The following is a 20,755-nucleotide window of genomic DNA, read 5'->3' on the forward strand; positions in this document are numbered from 1 at the left end:
AATTCCGGGGCAGAGTTCAGATTTGACGTGGGTTGGGCGTCCCACACAACAAAGGAAGTTAAAAATTCCCCTAATGTGAAACTTTCAGAGATGACCACCACAGAGTTTGTGGCATTTTCTGTCGAGACTTTTTTCTTAAGTGAATACTACTAAATGTCATTCATTTTACAAAAGGGGCTCAGACTATACCAGCTTTTTTGCAACTTGCTTTTCTGGGCAGACATCCACACTTTGCCCTGCCCACTCGGGGCGGGGGGGGGGGGGGGTGGCAATGTGCTGTCTTGATTCTATTAAAAGTAATAAACAGGAACTCATTTAAAAGGGCGTGGGTTCGTGGGTTCCTGTAGCCCAGCGGGAAGACGTCTCTGTTTATCTTAGCTTTCCAGAATTCCTCTTCTACGAAAGAATTTCCTCCCTTTGTTGGAACTTCGAATGGTTTGCTATTAGGCTAGGCAGCAATTGTCCTGAATGGCAATTCTTTGTTTTTCCCAAATAAACCCATTTTGCTAGAGAAATATCTGGCTGCCTATTTGTTTCAGGTCAACAACTGTAAACTCAGTGCCTATGCCTGTCATCTGGTGTATCCTGAGCGGGACACCTGCCTCTGTGTGCAACCTCCACAAGGGTGGGCGGAGCTACCCTCACAGGGGCCTCATCAAGTAAGTCGCAGTCAAGGCAGAGGGGTCTGAAGCTGCTTCTCTGCCTCGGTCCCCTTCTAACCTCTCCCCCTTCCCTCCCTTCCTCCCTGCCCTCTCTCCTCCTCTCTTGGTGTCCAGACAGACGAAAGCCTGGAAGCACAACATATCCAGAAGCAGCCAAGCTTGTTTCAAAGCATTCCCTCTATTGCAGCTTACGACCTTGACCTCTTTTGTAAAAATATTTTTTATTGATTTTAGAGAGGAAGGGAGAGGGAGAGAGAGAGATAGAAACATCAATGATGAGAGAGATTCATTGATCCACTGCCTCCTGCACATCCCACACTGGGGATCCAGCCCAAAACCCAGAAACGTTGTCCTGGCCTGGAATCAAACTATGATTTCCTGGTTCATAGGTCAACGCTCAACCACTTAGCCACACCGGCCAGGTATCTTGACCTTTTCATGTGCCCTAATCTCCACAGCAAGGACTTAATAGGCTGTGCGTCATGAGATAAAATCCTGAGCTTGGAGCTTAAAGGTCTAGATTCATTCCTGTCTCTCAAAGGCAGCCTGTTTCCTCATCTGTAACACAGTGGGGGTGGGTAATAGTACCTGCCTCTTAAATATTCATGAGGGTTAAGTGAGCTAATTTTGGTGGGTGTTTGGCAGACAGCCTGGCACCCTCAGGCTGGCAGGTGTCATCACTGCCACAGTCCCACCTCAGAGCTGTCTTGGCATATTCTCCTCCTCCAGGCCAGGAGACCCTGTGCTTCTCCTCTGCTGCCCCCACTCAAGGAGGCGTGACCGTAGTGACCTGGCCCCCAGAAACCAGATGCTCTATATTTTTATTGATTTCAGAGAGGAAGGGAGAGGGAGAGATAGAAACATCAATGATGAGAGAGAATCATTGATCAGCTGCCTCCTGCACGCCCCACACTGGGGATCGAGGCTGCAACCCTGGCATGTGCCCTGACCAGGAATTGCCCCGTGACCTCCTGGTTCATAGGTCAACGCTCAACCACTGAGCCACTGAGGTCAGGCACCAGATCGCTTTTCAGGTGGCATTCGGCTGAAAGCCACAGGCTGGGCAGTGAGGAGGTTGGGTGGGAAAGACCGGCAGTGAGGAGGTTGGCTGGGGGACCGCAGGGGTCCTGGCTCTGCCTCATCCAGCTGTGTGACCGCAGCACCCAGCGCATCACTTGCCCCCTGTGGCCTGCTTCCTGAGGAGGCTGTTCCTGAGATGTTTAGCTCTGAGGCCTGACCCACCCATGAGGTGGTAGAGTGAGGCCTGGGCCTGAGCCAGGCAGAGGAAGACAAGGAATAAATATACATATATATTTCCTTTCCAACCAAAACAAAACAGCGCTTGGATTTATAATGAAGAGGCTGCTCCACCTCGCCCATGCCTGTCCCACTCTTTAGAGGCAACCACTTACCTGTTTCTGGGTTTAGTTCTTTGGGGCCACCTTCTGTTTCTGGGGAATTCTTGGCCAAGTCACGGGAAAGAAATCCTTCTCCTTGCCAGGCTTTGATACAATAAAGAGGATCTTTTTATAAGTGGTGAGTGAAACATTCAGGGCTGTAAGAGGCAACCATCATCGGAAAGGGTGTTCAACAATCTATTTTCTTCTCACAAACTTGCCCACACTCATGTCTTGGCTCTTCACAGGTGAGGTCTCTTTCGTTGCATTGATTCATGTGTCCAAGCACTGAACAAAAAGTTGCAGAAATATGACCTTGTCATTCTCTCCAATACATAAAAGGTCCAACACCCCTGCAATGGCCACTTGTCATGACTATCCAAGTGTCCCCTGATAGAGTCCACCCCTTGACTCTGTTCACAGAGAACAGATGGGCACAAAGGGCCATTATCTAATACAAAATGAAAGAATGGGTCTGGGGCTCATCTCATTCTCAGCCAACAAGAAAGGGCTGGTGCCCAGCCAACCTGGGTCAGTGGTTGAGTGTTGACCTATGACCAGGAGGTCATGGTTTGATTCCTGGTCAGGGCATATGCCCAGGTGTGGGCTTAATCCCCAGTGTGGGGCATGCAGGAGGCAGCCAATCAATGAGTCTCTCTTATCATTGATGTTTCTGTCGCTCTCTCCCTCTCCGTTCCTCTCAAGAGAAAGAAAGAAGGAAGGAAGGAAGGAAGGAAGGAAGGAAGGAAGGAGAGAGAGAGAGAGAGAGAGAGAGAGAGAGAGAGAGAGAGAGGGAGAGAAAGAAAGGAAGAAAGGGCTGGTGACAAAAGGACATAAGGACACCTGGTCACACATCCAAGAGGGCCCAAGGCCACCAGGCAGGGGGTTTTCCCCAAGCAGGTAGGAGATCACTGTTTCCAAATATTTAACTGGTTACTATTTTGTGAAGAATATTCCCGTTGTTATTTCACTTTCTATCCTTCTTTCTTCTCCATTTCATTCGCTTTTTATATCATGAGAGATTGAGATGTTTTGTTTTCAGTTGGATCCAGGTTAGGATGTTCTACAAACCAAAGTAGTTCTTAATGCACATCATCCCTTTGGGTTCAAATATATCATTTATGGCTTTTAGGCCACATCCTCTATCTGAGGTGCACCATTTTCCTCCAGCCTCTGGGAAGGGCTGTAGGGCTATTAATTTGGATTTCCATTGCTTTGTTGGCTCAGAATTTGACATTGAGTCCAGCTGATAAGCTGGTTATTTATACAGGCAAAAATAATCCCTTGATTGCTCCGTCTTCTCTCCCTGTCAGAGAAGTGGTCTGGTGGGGCACCCACTGAGCCTTACAGCAAAGCCAGAAATTTTTTACAAGAGTTTGCATGAAGGGGACTTCAGGCCTTCCTGGGAGGAGCTGGCAAAATAAATTTACCACAGACCAGAAGTGTCCATAGGGAAGGTGCTGACAAGTGAGGCATCACAAAGTAAACAAAATTGCTAGGAAGAATGAAACTTTCCAGGCATATCTTGGCTCCTTCCAAGCAGGGGGAATTCCACTGGTCACACTGTGCCAGAGACCGAAAGGCTTGGCCTCATCTCTGATTGTCCTCAGACTAGGGCCAAGTGTCCCTCCTGTGTGGACCTGACAATCATACACCAGGGCTCATTCTGAACCACTCCTTTCCATTTCGCCATGCCTGTAGAACCAAGTGTCACTATTCCAAAGGTTGTATCCAATTCCCTTCAGCTCCATGACAGTCGCGGTTTGTGGAGAACAGGACCCAACACGGGAGCTAAACACTGGCCAGCTTGTGGGTCAGGAGGCAGGGCTGTTTCCCACAGGATGAGACCACTTCCAGGGATGGAGTAGAGATGCTGGTTGGCCACCTCATCTGAGCGAAGGGATAAGCCCCGGGGTCTCCTGGCTCGGAGAAGAGCAGTGTGCGTATGGGCCCTCAGATGGAGTCTGTGGTTCCAGGAGACGGTAACAACTATGGCACCAGCTGACAGCTTCACGCCGGAGAGCTTGGTATGTGCCAGGCTGTGCTAAGAATTTTCCCTGCAGTATCTCAATTAACTCTCATAATAATCAGTGAGATAGGTACTGGTCACCATGTCCCCCACCTGTCCTCCATGGAGGTGTGTAAAGGGGAAGCCAGCATCATAGATGGGGCAACTACTGAGAAGATGAACAGGCTGAGGTAGACTGTAGGCGACTGTCACTTGAGGTGTCCACCCCATGTTTCCACTTCGCCCGCTGCTTGGCAAGGCAGGATGGATTCTGAGCCCACCCTTAGAGCCGGTGGCTATGAATTATGTTCTCGGGTCAGACTCCATGACATCATGGATACGACCTCCTAAGACCCAGCACAAATTCTGCAGGGGCTGATTTACTGGGCAACCAGCCACATACCCTGAATACGAAGTCCAACTCCAACTTGTCCGAGAACATCCATTTTGCCCTGATAAAAGAGGAGACCCAGTGAAATTTCTGCCCAGGGACAGTCTACACAGCAGGGTGCCTGATTCATCTTATGCAGATTCCTTAGCAGAGATGAGGATTTTTGTCCAAGTGATTTACTTAAGAACCCGTCGGACACTGTCCTGTGACCCCAGAACTGACGTGGCTCAGAGATGGCTCTTTCCTATTATTTCCGAAGGGCAGTGAGGGGAGTAAAGGGAGCAGCATAGGGTGGGGGTAAGAAGTGAGAGCCTCGTCTTAGGAAGAGCTTAGCTTCAGTCTGGAACACAAACGCTACACAAACTCTTCAACAGGTTAGTCCCTCCCCGAGGCCAGGCCAGGCCAGTCTGTTGTGAGCCAAGGACTAGGGAAGGGGTTGGGAGGGGGCGTTGCCTCCCAGGTAAAGTGGCTTCCATTCAACTCAGGACAATTTTTCAGACAAGGTGCAGCGATGCCCTAACTAACATAGCACCTGGGAGATGGGTACCCGTGGTACAGGGCATCTGCAGGGCGCCAGCAGCTGCCGCTACAGGTGAAAACTGATTCATTCTGTTGGCACCCCTCACTCCCAGGCTGTTGGGGGTTACCCCAGGCAGGGGCCAGGCCAAAGCAGTCTCCTTCCCATAGGTACTCTGCCTCGCTCAGGGGAGTCTGAGAGAGAACCCTGCATTTGTCCATGGCCTTGTTACCATGAGAATTCTCATGGAGGTTTGGTGGAACCAAAGAGGCTTAATGTGAAATCGGGTCTATAATTTGATCAGAAAGGTCAGTCGGGAATGCAGAGGTGGCTGGGGTACTAGGGCCTTTCGTTTGGGGCAACTGCGGGGGTGAAGGGCCCCCCTACTGGGCCAGGTGCAAAGGCCAGCAGCCTTCCCCAGCTTGGGTTGGCCCTGGCTCCCACTTTGGGGGTTGTACGGCCACCCCCTAGGCCAGCCTCACCTCAGACACCACTGCCCCACCCTAGGCCCACCCTCCTCCTCCTCAAAGGGCCCAGCTACCCCTGGAGTCACCACCACCCTCTGTGTACTCAACCCCAGGCTGCCCCTGGCCCCTCAGGCCTTGCCATGAAGATCAAAGATGCCAAAAACAAAAATAAAAAACCCTTTCCCATGGTTTTGCACGGACACTGGGGGAACTCTAGTAAAGCTCTCATATTTTGAACCTACTGATATCCGAGCAGAGGAAGAACAAGAAGTTGCAAGCTTGGAAAGTGTCCTGAAACATTGGACTTCGAATGTAGCACATGGATCCACTGGTATTCCGGATGTACACCTGGAACTGAAGGATTTAACACTTTTTGCCCAGAAGGGAGCCTGCACTTGATCGATTTCCAAACCAAGACCTGTCTACTTTTTTAAAAAAAAAATATTTTATTGGTTTTTTACAAAGAGGAAGAAAGAGGGATAGAGAGTTAGAAACATCAATGAGAGAGAAACATCGATCAGCTGCCTCCCGCACACCCCCTACTGGGGATGTGCCCGCAACCAAGGTACATGCCCTTGACTGGAATCGAACCTGGGACCTTTCAGTCTACAGGCCGATGCTCTATCCACTGAGCCACACCAGTTAGGTCAGGACCTGTCTACTTTTATCCAAATGGGAGGGGGAAACTTCTCAACATTACACCTGGTGCAATGTGCTACAGGAGGTGGTGCCCACGCCTGCACAGACTGGATGAACTTGACCGTCTTGCAAAGGGCCTGCTGTGTACAGAGTCTGCCAGAAGTGCTATACACGTAACATAGCAGGCACTGCACAGAGAGCAGCAGAGTGCTCTTCCCGTGCTGGTGCCTCAGAACCCCAGCGATGCCAAAAGATGCCTTTGTGGACACTGGCTCGGAGTCAGTGTTTTAGCAGTCCTTTCCGAAGACAACTATAAACGAGGCACTGGGACAAGCCTTGGAGGGGGTACCTTTCTGGGCTTATGCGGTTTATTGGCTGTCTGTGAACATTTTAAAGAGGCTCGTGAAATGGCATCCACAGGTGACAGCACCCATTCTGACAGCTGACAAGCTGAGATATGCAGGAGGCTGTGGGAGATTTGGCCTGCTGGGCTGGGCTGTAGCATCTGGTTTTGGCAATATGATTGGCAATATGATTTATAAGGGGAATCAAGGATCTGTTAGTAAAGAAGTTCTAGCAAGAGCTACTTTAGTTACTATCACCAGTAACATTCGTTGTGTGGCCGGAATGTGTGCTGTTCATGGGCAAATAAACGGAGCTGTCACTGTGGGAAACTTTTTATGAGCCAATACTCTCTCAATGAAACTTTTGGCATATCCACTGGATTACTGGTCAGAAGGTCAGCTGAAAGCATTGTTCCTAGCGCATGGGGTGCTTTGGAGCAGTTGGTGTACTTCTTGGGCTGCCAAATTTCAGCTAAAGCATCAGGTTTCTCTCTGCTAATAAATGTCATTCAAGAGGAACTGAAACCCACAGGCCTTATCACTGCATTATTTGTCACTGGGAACTAAAGGATAAAAGAGTAGGATTATGCCTGCTGATTTTTAAATGTCAAAATAGCAAGATGCTAAATGTTGCCATATTAACAGCGAGAACTTGGTAACAGGTGAAATATTTCTAACTGAAATGCTGTCCCTTCTGTATATAGCCAGTGTTAAATCCTTAAATGCAAAACAGCCTCTAATTGTTGAGCTTTCTCACACATACAAAGAGGGAAAAAAAATAAATGTCAGTTTTAATCCACAGGGACATGTCCCATATTGGGCCTGGATATGCTACTCAAATAATCAAAAAACAGTGGTCAGCCCTAACTGTTTTGGCTCAGTGGATAGAGCATTGGTCTGTGGACTGAAGGGTCCCAGGTTCAATTCTGGTCAAGGGCACATGCCTGGCTCAATCCACAGTAGGGGGCATGCAGGAGGCAGCTGATCCATGATTCTTTCTCGTCATTGATGTTTCTTTCTCTCTCCCTTTCCCTTTTTCTCTGAAATCAATTTTTTTAAAAAGTGGCCAGAGGAGTTGCCTAGACCATTACCTCAGGCCAGGAATCCATATAATCATGTCCTGTTATCACTCTCCCATCCAGGTACGTGCTGCAAGTGCCAGGGTCATCCTGGTGTGTGGTGTGTCCCCTGAGGCTGAGCGTCTGGTAGCTGCTCCTTGAAGCCCTTTGGAAATAACAGGAAAGAGCCACCTCTGAACCACGTCAGTTCTGAAGACAGAGGAAGGTGCCTCCTGGGTTCCAGGACCTTTTGGTGCCCCCAACCCAGGCGAGCTCCATTCACATAACCATCGCCTCCTGATGACAGACACTCCTGTCTAGCTGAGTTCCATCAATCTTGTATTTGCCTTTGCAACTTAACAATGAAGCTCAAATTTGCCAGTTGAATAGGATACAATCCAATCTCTGATAGGAGTTTCCGAAGCCGAAGGAGGTGGGTCTTTCTGGAGGCCTTTCTGTTTCAAGTAAAATCCAAACGAGTGACTGGCAATGGAAGCTCACCACTGGGCAGTCTCAGGAGGACCAGAGCTGAGAAAGCCGGAGACCAGTGCCATCTCCCTAACCCCCACCCCAGACAACTACGAACAAGCTGTTCTTGTTTTTCACTTCTGGTAGTAACCTCTTTAAATAAATAGATGAAAGATAGATAGACAGTCAGATAGATAGATAGACAGATAATAGATAGATAGATAGATAGATAAATAGATGATAGGGTATATGGAAGGATGGACAACTAGACAACTGATACATAAATATAGATACTATTTTTTATTTTTCTATAGACATTATCTGTTGACTCTATACAAACGAAAATTTAGTTGTCTGATGTTTGACAACTGTATCATTATTTTAGTTCTACTCAAGATGTTGTACTTGGGATCAATCATTTCTCTTGCTCGAGTTGACGGGAGAGAGCAGAGAGAAGCCTTGGTTCCAACGACATTCTACAACTGCCACGCCCACTTTAGATGGATCACGTCCAGTTCTGCCTACCAACTTCTTTCTAAGAAGAAACAACTTCCTCTTGCTTAATACTACTGTCACTTGAGGGCTTCTCTATTTCCACTTGTAGCTGATCCTAACTGATACATCTCCGCTCTTAGGGCTCAATGCAAATTGAGCCTGGCCCCGCCCCTCTCTGACTGAACCTCCCACTGCAATACCACAGTCCTCTTGTTTACCACACTATCCACCCAAGCTTCCATTCTGTCCTGTACTATTGCACAGATGGTTTCCTCTATCCTTTGATCAACATCCTTCAGATCTCAGGTCAAGTATCACACCCTTAGACTAGCTTCTAAGAGCCCCAGTCTAATGTAGGTCCAACCCCCTGCTGGTATTCCGTCCCATTTTCCCTCTTTGTAGCACTTAATACTATATTTGCCATTTTACAAGTATTGGTGTGTTTGTTTCACCTAGACTGTAAGCTCCATGAAAGAGGAGTATATGTCTGTTTTGTTCACTATTGTGTACCCAGGACATATACTAATCACATATAATAGATCTGTATTAGTGAAAAGATATTTTTTAAATGAGGGCCTGGCTCAGAGGTTGAGCATCGACCCATGAACCAGGAGGTCATGGTTCGATTCCTGGTCAGGGCACATGCCTGGATTGTGAACTCGATACCCAGTAGGGGACATGCAGGAGGCAGTCAATCAATGATTCTCTCTCATCATTGATGTTTCTATGTTTCCCCCTCTCCCTTCTTCTCTCTGAAATCAATTTTTAAAAATAAATGTTTTTTTAAAAGAGGCATCTCCATGGCCCATGGCCATAGACAATGGGGCGGTGAAGGCCTGGGGTGGGGGGTGGGAAGGGCTGGAGGAGGGCAGTGGGGGGGAAAGGGGAACACATTTAATATTTTCAATAAAGAATTATTTTAAAAATAAATAAAATATAAAAGAGGCATTCTCAGTTCAGGGAGGTTAAGCAACAAGTTCAAGTTCACATGACTAGTAAAGCTGGATTTGAACTTAGGTTTGTCTGATTTGTTCTATGCTCATCAAACAACTTTCTCATAATGCGGCTTCCCTTAAACTTTCCCTCTCAGAAGAAAAAGGGAAGAATTTACTTGTCAGGCAAACACTAGTGTCAGCTTCCTGGATAGTTAAAATTTCTCATTAAAAATTAGCAAGGTGGTGGGTTTTGGGTATACAATTTCCATTTTCTTGTAAGTTAGTTATCAATGAGACAGCCTCTCTGAATTCGACCCTGCCCCATGCTACACTGTTGATCTGCTAGTAATCAGAATCCACACTCAACATAGACCAGGGAATGTGAGGCAGAATTAGAGCAGGAAAAGAAGAGTTATACCCAGAAGAAACTGTATGAACTAGATACATTGTCAGAAAATAAAGGAAAACTTTATGGGAACTCCTTTAAGGCTATTTGACCAAGATAGCAGAACATAATTTTGGTGCAGGTTATATTTTATATTTGTTTATATGTTCACTCACCAGAGATTCTGCATTCAAAGTTGAAGCTCAGTCAGTCAGGTACATTGCTTACCAGGTTTTTTGGGGTGGTGGGGGTTGTTAAATAATACAAATCTGAACCAAATGTTGACTATGCAAAATTAAATGAAAAGACCAAAAATCCAAAAAGGCAGGAACTCACAGATTTCAGGAGACAAGAATGCTTTATTGGGTCCTTGGCATGCATCCAGTCCATCCACCCTCTCACTATCCTCTGGCAGGACCCGCGGGTCTCACTCCTTGCCACGAGAAATTAACTGGTGAGGCTCTGCTGGCTTTCCTCTCCAGGCCTGGGAGCTGCTGTGAAAATGAGCTCCTGGTCTCAGCAGCAGAGACAGGGGGAAGGAACAAAGTAGGGAGTCATCGTAAGGCACACAGGCATGAAAACCAGACCTCTAGCTGTGGCTAATCAATCACTAGGTCCCGGGAATGAAAAAAGACCAGGCATCCCCTAAGATAGTCCCTAGTTATCGCTATGACTGAGGACTTCTGGGTGGGAAAACAGGTCTTTCTCAAGATGCCAAGGTAGAGTCAAAATCTCTTAGTTAATTTCCAGACCTTCAATGGAGAGGAAATCAATTATCTTTGAAGAGGAACCTTACTTTAGCACTTAGGAAATATTGTAACCCTTCCTTGCAGCCTTCCCAGAGGGATCTGTTTGGGCCTTTGCCTGGGGACTATAGAAGGAGAGGGTAAACACCCACACCTGGGGAGAGACACTGTAGGACACTGGCTCCAAGCTTTTCCATTGTTTCTGGGAACAGTGGAAAAGCATGTGGTCTGCCAATCAATGAGGGTCATTCACAGATGAAATGTTATGCTATAGTGAAATCCCAAAGCCAACCAGGGGTTGAGTGTATAGTTGAAATGGATGTATTACAGGTATAAACCTCACAGTGGCTCTCTGGTTTGTGGGGTAAGAGTGACTATCGTAGGACAAGTGCAAGCCATTAGAATCTGCCCTCTCCAGCAAAATGGAAAATCAGAAGTAATACCATATTCCTGGGGAAACTGTAAACACTGGTGTTACTACCAAAGTCTTGAGAGTGACGTCACAGTGATTACTACCACAGTTCAGCTTGGCCAGTGCAAGACACCAGGAGGTCTTTGTCTGCTGTAAACGTCCCAAAGTGATGACTCCAATTGCAGGTGCTGCTTCAGAGTGGTCTTCTTGCTGAAGCAAATTCATCCCGGCTCCTGGCATTCGGTAAAAATCCTCTCATCTAGTGAACTCATTTTTTTCCTCTATTTTGATGAACAGAGAACATCAGAAGCATGCCATCTTCATCTGGCAGGGAAGCAGTACTCTGTTGCTGTCCTGGCTTCGACATATAGAATATCTTATCTGTCTAGCACTGTGCCACCACCTGGCTCACAGGGACCTTGACCTCATCACCACTAAGTTCTATCATGCTGACAGCACCTCTAGTTTCCCTAGAAGCCTTGGTAAGGCATTTGTGAGTCAGAGGTGGGAGATAAACCAGATTAAAATGCAAAGGCCTAACACCCTAATAAGTTCCTGGAGGCCAAGGGGTTAAGGTCAGAATATTCTTCCATAATGTGGAACAAATTATTGTATTTTGAATACCTTACCATTAAGACCCAATTCTAGTAAAAAAATTTTAAAAAAAAGTCACTCTGGGGCATCTTGCTCCAACCTGCTTACTGATTGATTGACCTAGAAGGCTACCAGCTTTGAGTTGGGCCTAGAGCAAATGAAGGCTCTCCAGCTGGGAAAGCCTTTAGTAGAAAGGGTTCTGCCACCAGTGGCAGATTCCATGATGTATGAGGTGTTTGTCTGTCTGAAGAATGCTGGGGAGCCATTTACAGCCCGAGACGGAGCAGAACGCTATATGAAGCTTGTGGCAAGTACTGACTAGAAAAATACAGCAGGAGAACCCAGGGTTTGGAAAAAAGTGATGCGTTGGACAAAAATGATCACCTTTCTGAGACATGGCCCTCTGGCTTGCCTCTGAGAAAGCCTAAATGCTTGGCTACGGCATCCAGGTGGCTAGGCTACCCCTGTGAACTGGAATCATCTGATCCACTCAGCCAGAGTGAGGCATGGCCAGCAGCACCCCATCATAGGGTGGGCACTCCAGAACAGGTCTCTGAAGGCACTGGACAGCCGTGTATGTGGATTGATCACTCCATCTCCCACAATGCCTCCTCCTGCCCCACTGCTGAGCTCCCCTCAGTCTACACCCATGGCTTTAAGAGGACAGGAATTTGTTTTGCCTGTTATGGACCCTCCTGGGTTTAGATTTGCTTTCCGTACCCATCACCTCCTCTACCACCAATATCCAGGGAATTATGAAATGCTGTAAACATCACCAGAGAATGCACTTTGCAACACAACTAACGTAATGCGTTGATCCCCATAGTCCAGAAGCAGTTGGCTTGACAGCGTAATGAAATGGTTTACTGAAAACTCAGCTATAGCTCCAGGTGAGAAACAATACCTTGCAAGATTGGGTCAGGCCTGCAGCTTATAGCATAAGCTCTGAACTGGCAGCCAATTCATGATGCTATTTCTTCTACAGGCTAGGGAGTTGAGAGGAGAGGATCTGTTATCACTAATCTCAATACTTTTTTCAGACGTGAGGTTTGGGACCAGGCTGGTGTAGAGGTTTTAGTCCCGAAGGAAACACCTCCTCAAAGAGTCATAGTAAGGATTCTATCTGGCCACTTCGGACTCCTATACCTCTGAGCAGCACACAAAAGGTTGCGGGACTAGCTAGTATGATGAACTCTATTAAGGAAAAGTATGCTGCTGCTATGGGAAAGGGGCACAGATGGACATGGGGATTCCTAGAGCATTCCTAGTACTGGCATATCCAGTGGTTAATGCCTGCGACCCGGCAGGACCACTAAGGAGCTGGATTTCAGAACTGAAGACCTAGGTCACTCCGACAGGCAAAAATCCCCAGTCACAAACACCAGTTCCCATGACCCGGTAGAGAAATGGATGGTAGCTTTTACTCATACTTATTTTCTTGCTAGGTTATATTATTTTGATTGAAAATGGTTAATTTTACCAGTTAATCCACGGGTTGCAATATTTCAAAATGGGATTGTGATAAAAGAGGGTGGAGTATTACTGGTGACACTGGACTTTGGAGAGTGGTAGCTTAGTCATTACCCGTGGATTCAGTCATTGGAAGTGACCCTGAATGGTCTCCCTAAGCAGGGAGAAATTTGTGTTTGGTTGTATGTGGAGGAGTCGTAATACAGCAGATGGGAAGAACAGTGTGTGTGTGCTGGGGTATCATTTGTCGTCGCCCACCAAGCCTTTTCTACCCTCCCACTCTCCACCATTCTTCTGGTGAGAATCCCCATCCTCTGGAAACTGCCCTCCTCCCATTCCATGAGCCCCATGCCAGGAATGTGAACCTTGGAGGGAGACCCACTGGGACCAATGGCTGGATGGTGTCCCCCTGACAACAGCAGTAGCTCGTGGGAGGCAAGCTCTGGAGCTACCTGGCTCCCCGCTTCTCAAGGCTAAATGTCCAGCTATTCCTCTGTGAGCTACCCCAACACTCTTCTCATGAACCTTTTTTCTTTAAGTTGATCCAAGTCCATTTCTGTTGCTCAAAAACCCAAGAAACCTAATGGAAAGGGTCTCTTTTGAGACTACATCATGCATCTTTGATCCCCAACAACTGTGAGTTCAGAGTCTGACATAAAGTAGGGAGGTGCTCACTATATGTCTGCTGAATGAATGGATAAATAAATGAATGGAAAATATTCCAGCTCTAGTTCACCAGGCCAACGGGGATAGGCAGGTGGGAGAGTTGGGGCACAATGGGGCAAGAAAGAAAAGTGGGGAAAGTCATAGGAGGAGATAGAGAAGTCAGAAATGTCAGCATGGAGAGGGCAAACATCAGGCAAGGAAAATCCCAAACCACAGAGGGAAGGGAATGGATTGGTAATGAGAAGCCTTCTGCCGTTTGGGAGGCAGGAAGTGGTCAGTGAGTGGCTGGGAGGCAGATGCTGGCTGGCGCCGGAGCTGGTTTGGCTGCAGTGGAAGAAGCCAGAAACAGTGGCGTTTCCCCAGTCCCCAGCTCTGCTTTACCCTCTCGGGTTTCCTTCTTCGGATTCCTCTCCCAAATGAAGGAGCAATTCCAATCTGCCCTCAAGTTCATAGACACCCTGCTAAGGAGCACAAGCCATCAGCCCACTTGTATAAGCAGCATGGACTGTCTAGCTGTGGCCACAGAAGGCTGAGACTAAATGTCAATCCAAGAGCCAAAACATGGATCCATTTTTCCAGTCGGCCCAGGGAGAACCTGCCTGGGGAGAGGGGACCCTGAGTCCATATACCTACAACCACACCAGATGAGGGAGAGCAGGAAACACAGTTGCTGCCTTTATTGCATTCCAAGGGGAGCAGGCTAGCTCCAGACCCACCCCATTTGGGGCTTCCAGGTTGGGCTCTCAGGAAGGACACGGGGTGCTGGGCTGAGCACAGCAATTCCTTGGGAGCCGATATATGAGGTCCCGGAGCTGGAGCTTCAAAATCAAGAGCTAATGGTTGGGGGTAGGGGTCCTAAGTCCCAGGCACAGAGACAGTCCTCACAGCAGGTAGATGGTTTATATCCTTCCTAAAACCCCCATGCCATTTCCCCGTGGAGAAGAGTCCCAGCTCTCCATCCCCAGCCAGGAGGGGATGTGAAATTCACCTTCATTTCCTTCAATAAGGCCCACAAAGTCCACACTTTCCCTCTGGCCACAGCTGCTGACACAGCCCCTGTACCAGTTCTCACCTCACAGGCAGAGGGCCTGGGAAAAGTAGGGGAGGAGTGGATGGGGTAGACCAGAGGCCAGAGGGTCTGCTCATTACCTGGATCCTGGTGGGTAGGGGGGTAGGTCAGGCTAGAAAAGCCATCAGGCAAGGGGACAAGCAGAGTCAGTGCAGGGCAGGCAGCAGGCTGCAACTGCGCTCAAAGCCAGGGATGGTGGATGGGGTGCAAGAAAGCACGGGAAGCAGGCAAGTGAGTGCCTGAGTGAAGGGGGAAGAAAGCAAGAACACATGCCACCAAAGACCACCGCACAGGACTGAAGAGGCCCATTTGGCACAGGGACAGGTTAGTTGCAGGGTAAGCTGGGATGAATGAGGCGAAGTAGTCTGAAAGAGAAGACACCCTGAGAGTCACACAGCAGAGGAAGCCTAGAGCCCTGAGGTCAGGGAGAGATCAGGGTTGAGCAAAGGGCGGAGGGTTAAGTGCTGGCCTGCATGGCAGGGTCTGGCTGGGGCAAGGGGTCAGGGTGCAGAACTCATGCAGAGGACTCAGGGAGCCTCCAGCAGTGGCCAGTGTAAACTTCAAGGAGGGCCTCAGCCCTTGGGAAACTTGGAGGTGAGGCCTGGGAGCCCCGGTGACATGGCACCAGGAGAGGCCACTGGGCTGTGCGCTGTGCACCAAAGCCGTCTGATGCGGAGCGGACTGAGGAGAGGCTGTACAGAGAGGCCCCCACGTGGTGCCTGCTCGGTGCACCTTCTCCAGTTTGTCTGTATTGGGAAAGTCTCCATCGGTTCAAGCTGCTTCCTTGTTGGTCTGCTGCTGGGTGGAGGCCCCCAGCCTCCTGTAGGGGCTACCGCGTGCCCTGGGCCTTGGAGCCCCCCTCTTGGCTGGGAGGCTGTCCCAGTAACTGAGTGGCGACTGCCCCTGAGGCCTGAGGAGTGGCTTTGGAGCTTGGCGTGCTCTTCCGGGAGCCCTGGGGACTGGGGAGGCCTTTCTTCTGGGGCTGAGGACTCAGTTGCGGGCCCTTCCTGCCGGCAGATGGACTCTTGGAGCCTTTGGCCTTGGCTTGGGAGTGGGCAGCCTCGGGGCCTTTGAGAGGTTTCAGCCCCAGCATCTCACAGAAGGTGTTACACTGGTGGGAGGAAGCAAACTGGTCCAGCAGGGCAGGGAAACAGCTCTCCTTGAGGCCTTGGTATCTGAAGCCAAACAGTAAGAGCTGAGTGGGAGTCCCACCCAGACTGAGGGTCCTTGAGGGGCTGGCTTTGGGATGGCTTTATTGCATTCCAAGGGGAGCAGGCTAGCTCCAGGTACATATACCCTATAGTCAGTACTGGGGAGTCTACCTGGTACTACCTCAAGTGGCAGATCTAAAACCTCAATTCTAAACTGAGGTCTCATTATGCCCTGGCACATGGATTTCATCATGTGGGCCACTAACTGTTGTGAAGACGATCTGCCTTTTTAATATAAATTAGAGCAGTCTCTAGGGCATCACTCTGTTCATGGGCCCTTGCTCATCTGTGTCGTGATGAGCTTTCTCGAGTGAGAAGGAAGAGGAGCAGGTACAGTCAGAGCCCAGAATTGCAGGTGACCCTGTGTGTGGGCGTCAGGAGCTGCTGGTCCCGGTCTGGGGCAGGGGCACAGCGTGTGGGGATTGGCAACCCCTGGGGTGTTACTACATGGCTAGGGGTGCAACTAGGACCATGTGACCATAGGCCTAGCACCTCAGGGATGAGGAACCAGGAGAATTTTGACATGTTAGACACTAAGAAGACTCTCAGAGGCTTCTGTCCTTGAGAAGTACTCACCCTCGCAGCTTGGTGGCAATCTGCACATCAGTCATCTTCCAGTCAACCCCTGGAAAGAAAGTTGGAAGCTGAGTTCTGGCAGCCAGGGCTGGTTCTAGGCCCCCGTGTCTCCAAGATGGAAACTTGCCAGGTTTCAGGGCACATCTTCAGGCATCTTGTCAGTGGGTCATCACCACAGGCCTATCTCACAGGCAGTGTGGTGTATTTCTGTATTAGTAGTAGTAATAACATTCCCGTTTTTACAGGTGAGGAGCTAGGCTCAGAGTTAAGTGACTCAAGCAAATTCTCATTCATTCATTCATTCATTCATTCAGTAACTGAGCATTTTCAAACAGTCTGATAGTATTCTTCTTGAAACCTGCCTCTCACTAAGGCTGAGTACCATAGGCAGCATAAATGTGGGCTTGAGAGTCAAGACGGACCTGGATTTACATTTCAGCTCTGTCACTTGAGCTGTTTGAACTTGGCAAGTCACTCACTATCTCCATGTAGATGAGGTATTGAGGAAATCAGAACATGTAGGACTCCAATTTAGTGTCTGAAACACAGTAGTTATGCAATAAATATTAATTCTGTGATGTCTCAGCATTTACCACATTCCATTTTGTATTATAATAATGATGCTCCCTTACACCTGCACAGAATTTTAGTTTGCAGAAGGCTTTCACAAAGATGGTCTCAGTTAATTGTAACAAATCAACAGGGACAATATTATTATTCCGAGAGAGAGAAAGGAAACTGCAGCTCAGAGAGATTAAATGACCAAACTTGTCTGAGCTTCAGTTTTCTTCTCTGTAAAACAGAGACCCAGCGAGAAAACAATGAGGTCTGGACTTAAATCTAATTTCTTTAACTCTCAAGTCTTTCTACTACATGATTTTACTCATTATAGAAACTGTATACTGATCACAGCTTCTTAAAGACAATGACCATTCCTAAATCACCTTTTACCTTTCCAATACTTGGTAAAGTTAAATGGATGGATGGATGGAAGGAAGGATCAATTCAGAGTTTACAAATACAGTGAATGACAATGGCTAAATGTGCTACTAGCCTCCCCACCCCTAAATATATGGAGTTATAAAAACGGTATTTATTATACAGTTTAACCTCACTGAAAGGCACATTTGAGCCAGTTTTCTCTCTGACCTTTGGTTTCCTCACTTATTTACACCAGGGGCTATATGTAACAATGTGTGATATTCCCAGCATTCCTCTCTAACCACTGTAGAGAGTTTTATCTTTTCCTCTTTCCTGCCCAGTTGTGTAAAGAGAGTAGGCCTGGAGAGGATGGTCAGAGAAGGAGGGAGGATTCATGCTTGCTGGCCTTCCTTTGCTGGGGAAGAATCTGAGTAATGGGAGAAACAGGAAGAAGCCAGATAGATTATGTTGGTTACATTAAAAGAAAGCTAATGAGGATGGAGGAGGAGGAAAGGGAGGCAGGGGACAGTAAAGCTCCGCTGCTGGGGTGGAAGCGAGTTTGGTTAATATGGAGAGTGAAAGTCCAGAGCAAAGCTGCAGGGAAGGGAGGAAGGGAGATTTTGAAAAGATGGTTGTGGGTTTTGAATTAGAGCCCATGTAATTTTTTTTAAACAAATTCTTTTAAAATTTTAAGTGGAGCCTGGAGTGCATGCCTTTAAATACAACTGTGATTACAGACGAGGCTTCAGGAGGCCCTGGTATGTATTAAGCTTGCATACAAAATGGTGCCTGTCCGATTTACTTCACCAGGTTATTGCCAACAGCAAAGGAAAGTGAGAAAGTGGACTGCAGACTAGTACACAAGTCCCCCCTCTGACCCTGGGCCTGCTCTCACACACGTGCCCACGTACCTTCACACCCTCATACCTGCCAGATCTGTGACCAGGAAGCTGCCATTCGTCCACAGATAGAGCCAGTGCTGGAAGGCCTGGCATTTCTGCACGGCCTCCGAGCTGCCTGATGCTGGTGCAGCAGCACAGCCCCATTCCCGGGAACAGTAAGGCTCCAGGGGCTTGCCCAGGTCCTCCTCCAGCGTAGCATATGGGATATTGTTTGCAGGCCGGTAGATCAGATACAGTGGAATGATCCTAAACACAGTTTCACCTGCAGTGAGCAGGAAGTAGGGTGGCAGAAAGCTCCCACCTCCATCTCAACTGGATCATAAAGGAAGACCCTTCCAAGAAAGAAGTCTCAGCTCTGAGCCTGGAGGGCAACAAGGGAGGGGAGCTCCGCCCTGAGTTCAAGAAAGGAAATGGAGGCATTGACTTCTGAGTCCTCTCTATTCTCTGAGGTCAGAGGGAGTAGAACTGGACCACGCTATGGACACAGGAGGACTCTGTGCTTAAGGGAGGAACTGAGACCAGCATGTGTCAGAAAGGAACCCCTCCTGAGAAGATTCAACCAGACTGTGGCTCAATGTCAGCTACACTCCAATATTCAAGAGTAGGCGAGTGAAAATAATTACCTTTTAGAGCTGACTCCTACAAACCCACACGACTCTGCCGGTTACCACAGAAGGATCCTAACCAGTGTGCCTACCACCTTCAGAGAGGCCCAGAACCTGCTATGTTCAAATTTTGCAATTAGCAGAAACTGGACAACGGGATAGGGAACTGGGGTGGCTAAGAGGAGACTGAAGACAAGAGCAGAGGCTTTCCTAAAGCAGGCAGTGAATCCTGGGGTCTCTGTTTCTAGATTTTGTAGGACCATCAAGCTGAGCACAGAGTTGGTTGTGGGCCCATCTGGACGTGGTCATAAGTCAGGATGCCCCTGAGAAGCTGTGAAATCACTACACGCCCCCTCCTTGTGCACTTACTCGGGCACCTCCCCAAAGCCAGGTGCAGCCCGGGCTTCAGCTGCAAAGATTTTGCAGTACTCCCGACTCATGTTCTGGATCTTGCACCCCTGTGGATTACAGAGAACACATCCTGATCAGCAAGGAAGCTCCCTGTCCTCTCATGCCCAGCTCCATGTGGGAAGGCCATCTGCTAGAGGATGCCAGGGGGCCCTGGTGATAAGTGCCAGTGCCCCAGGGCCATGCTGTGGACAGCAAGGAGGCCGATGAATGGGCACAACACAGACCACCCACCCAGTCACTCCCTTCTTGTCTCTCATAAAAGGCTTCAGTGTAAGGCGTATCTGGTGGCAGTGGGAAAGGATTCTGCTGCAAAAATCTAGTTTGAAAACTAAGACCCCAAAGATGTAACTTCAGGCTACACCTCAGGCTCTCAAAGATCATCCCAGGACCCTCACAGGTTGAGGCTGAGATGGCTTCTGCCTCTGGACTGGGCTTTCCTACAGGACCCGGGCTGGGAAAAGGGAGGAGGGGAGAGAATGCAGGACGGCCGTGGGAATGGGACCCAGTACCTGAATGGTGACATCGTAGTTTCTGCCCAGGAGGGAAGTCTCACTGCTGGGCCCAAACACCAGCGGGCTGGACACCTTGATGACACACGTGCGGCCCGACTCAAAGATAGGCTCCAGCCCGTAGATGACTTTGGCCTGGGAGGCCTTCCGAAGGCTGTACCTATGTCCACCCCCTCGTAGATCCTCGCTCACCAGGCGCCCAAAGAGCTTGTCCCCCCAGCAGCCAGAGTCAGCCAGACCCTTAGCAAACACCATGGGAGTCATTTCAATCTCTTCTCCAACTGAAGGGAAACAGGAAAAACGTGGAAACTACAAGCTCCTGCCTCATAGATGTGGGGTCTATAGGGCAGGAAACGGCTGGAACAGTCTCCCACCCGCCACCCAGTGTGCTCACTCTCTGTCCATTATTGCTCTTTGGTGTACACCGTGGGTCCCCTACCAGACTGTGAGCTCCTGAGGGCAGAAACTATATCTGATACATGCCTGTCGTGTAAGTGCTCAAGAGTGCCCATCACATAGTAAGAACATGGTTAGTGGTGTGGAAGGCAGGGGTTTTCTGTGGAAGTGGCAATCTATAATAAAAGCGTGATATGCTAATTAGACCGGATGTCCTTCCGGACATCCTTCTGGACAACCTTCCGGACGAAGCCTGTGAGGCTGTAAGGGAAGTCCGGTCCTGGGTGCCTGCCAGCAGTTGGAGGAAAGCCCAGGTCCCAGGTGCCAGAGGGAAGCCGGTGCCAGCAGCCGGGGGAAGAAAGGCCTACTCTTGCATGAATTTCGTGCATCAGGCCTCTAGTCAATACAAAAAAACAGAATTACTTTGTTTTAGAATTAGGTGTTTTGATCAAATGAATAATTGATTCCATCTCAAGCAACATCTTCGACTCTAACAAAAAG

The 20,755-nt window shown here is 48.6% G+C and overlaps 1 protein-coding gene and 1 pseudogene across 2 annotated transcripts in view; one reads left to right on the forward strand and one right to left on the reverse strand.

The window, feature by feature from the left end:
- Positions 1 to 4,050: 4,050 nt before the first annotated feature.
- Positions 4,051 to 6,901, forward strand: LOC308535811 (pantothenate kinase 3-like; annotated as a pseudogene). The gene is made up of 2 exons: positions 4,051 to 4,086; positions 6,315 to 6,901. The product of its transcript is annotated as a pantothenate kinase 3-like (transcript).
- A 3,208-nt stretch (positions 6,902 to 10,109) lies between these two features.
- ALPK3 (alpha kinase 3) overlaps positions 10,110 to 20,755 on the reverse strand; it is a gene marked incomplete at its 5' end in the record, with an annotated part of 50,196 nt that continues 39,550 nt past the window's right edge. The window contains 5 exons of the mRNA XM_081114729.1: positions 10,110 to 15,898; positions 16,511 to 16,559; positions 18,359 to 18,579; positions 19,308 to 19,396; positions 19,859 to 20,139. Of these exons, the coding sequence (XP_080970855.1) occupies positions 15,553 to 15,898; positions 16,511 to 16,559; positions 18,359 to 18,579; positions 19,308 to 19,396; positions 19,859 to 20,139 (986 nt within the window). The 3' untranslated portion in view covers positions 10,110 to 15,552. The remainder of the gene's footprint in view (positions 15,899 to 16,510; positions 16,560 to 18,358; positions 18,580 to 19,307; positions 19,397 to 19,858; positions 20,140 to 20,755) is intronic.

Source organism: Myotis nattereri (assembly GCF_964212035.1).
Source record: "Myotis nattereri genome assembly, chromosome: 21".
NCBI lineage: Eukaryota > Metazoa > Chordata > Mammalia > Chiroptera > Vespertilionidae > Myotis > Myotis nattereri.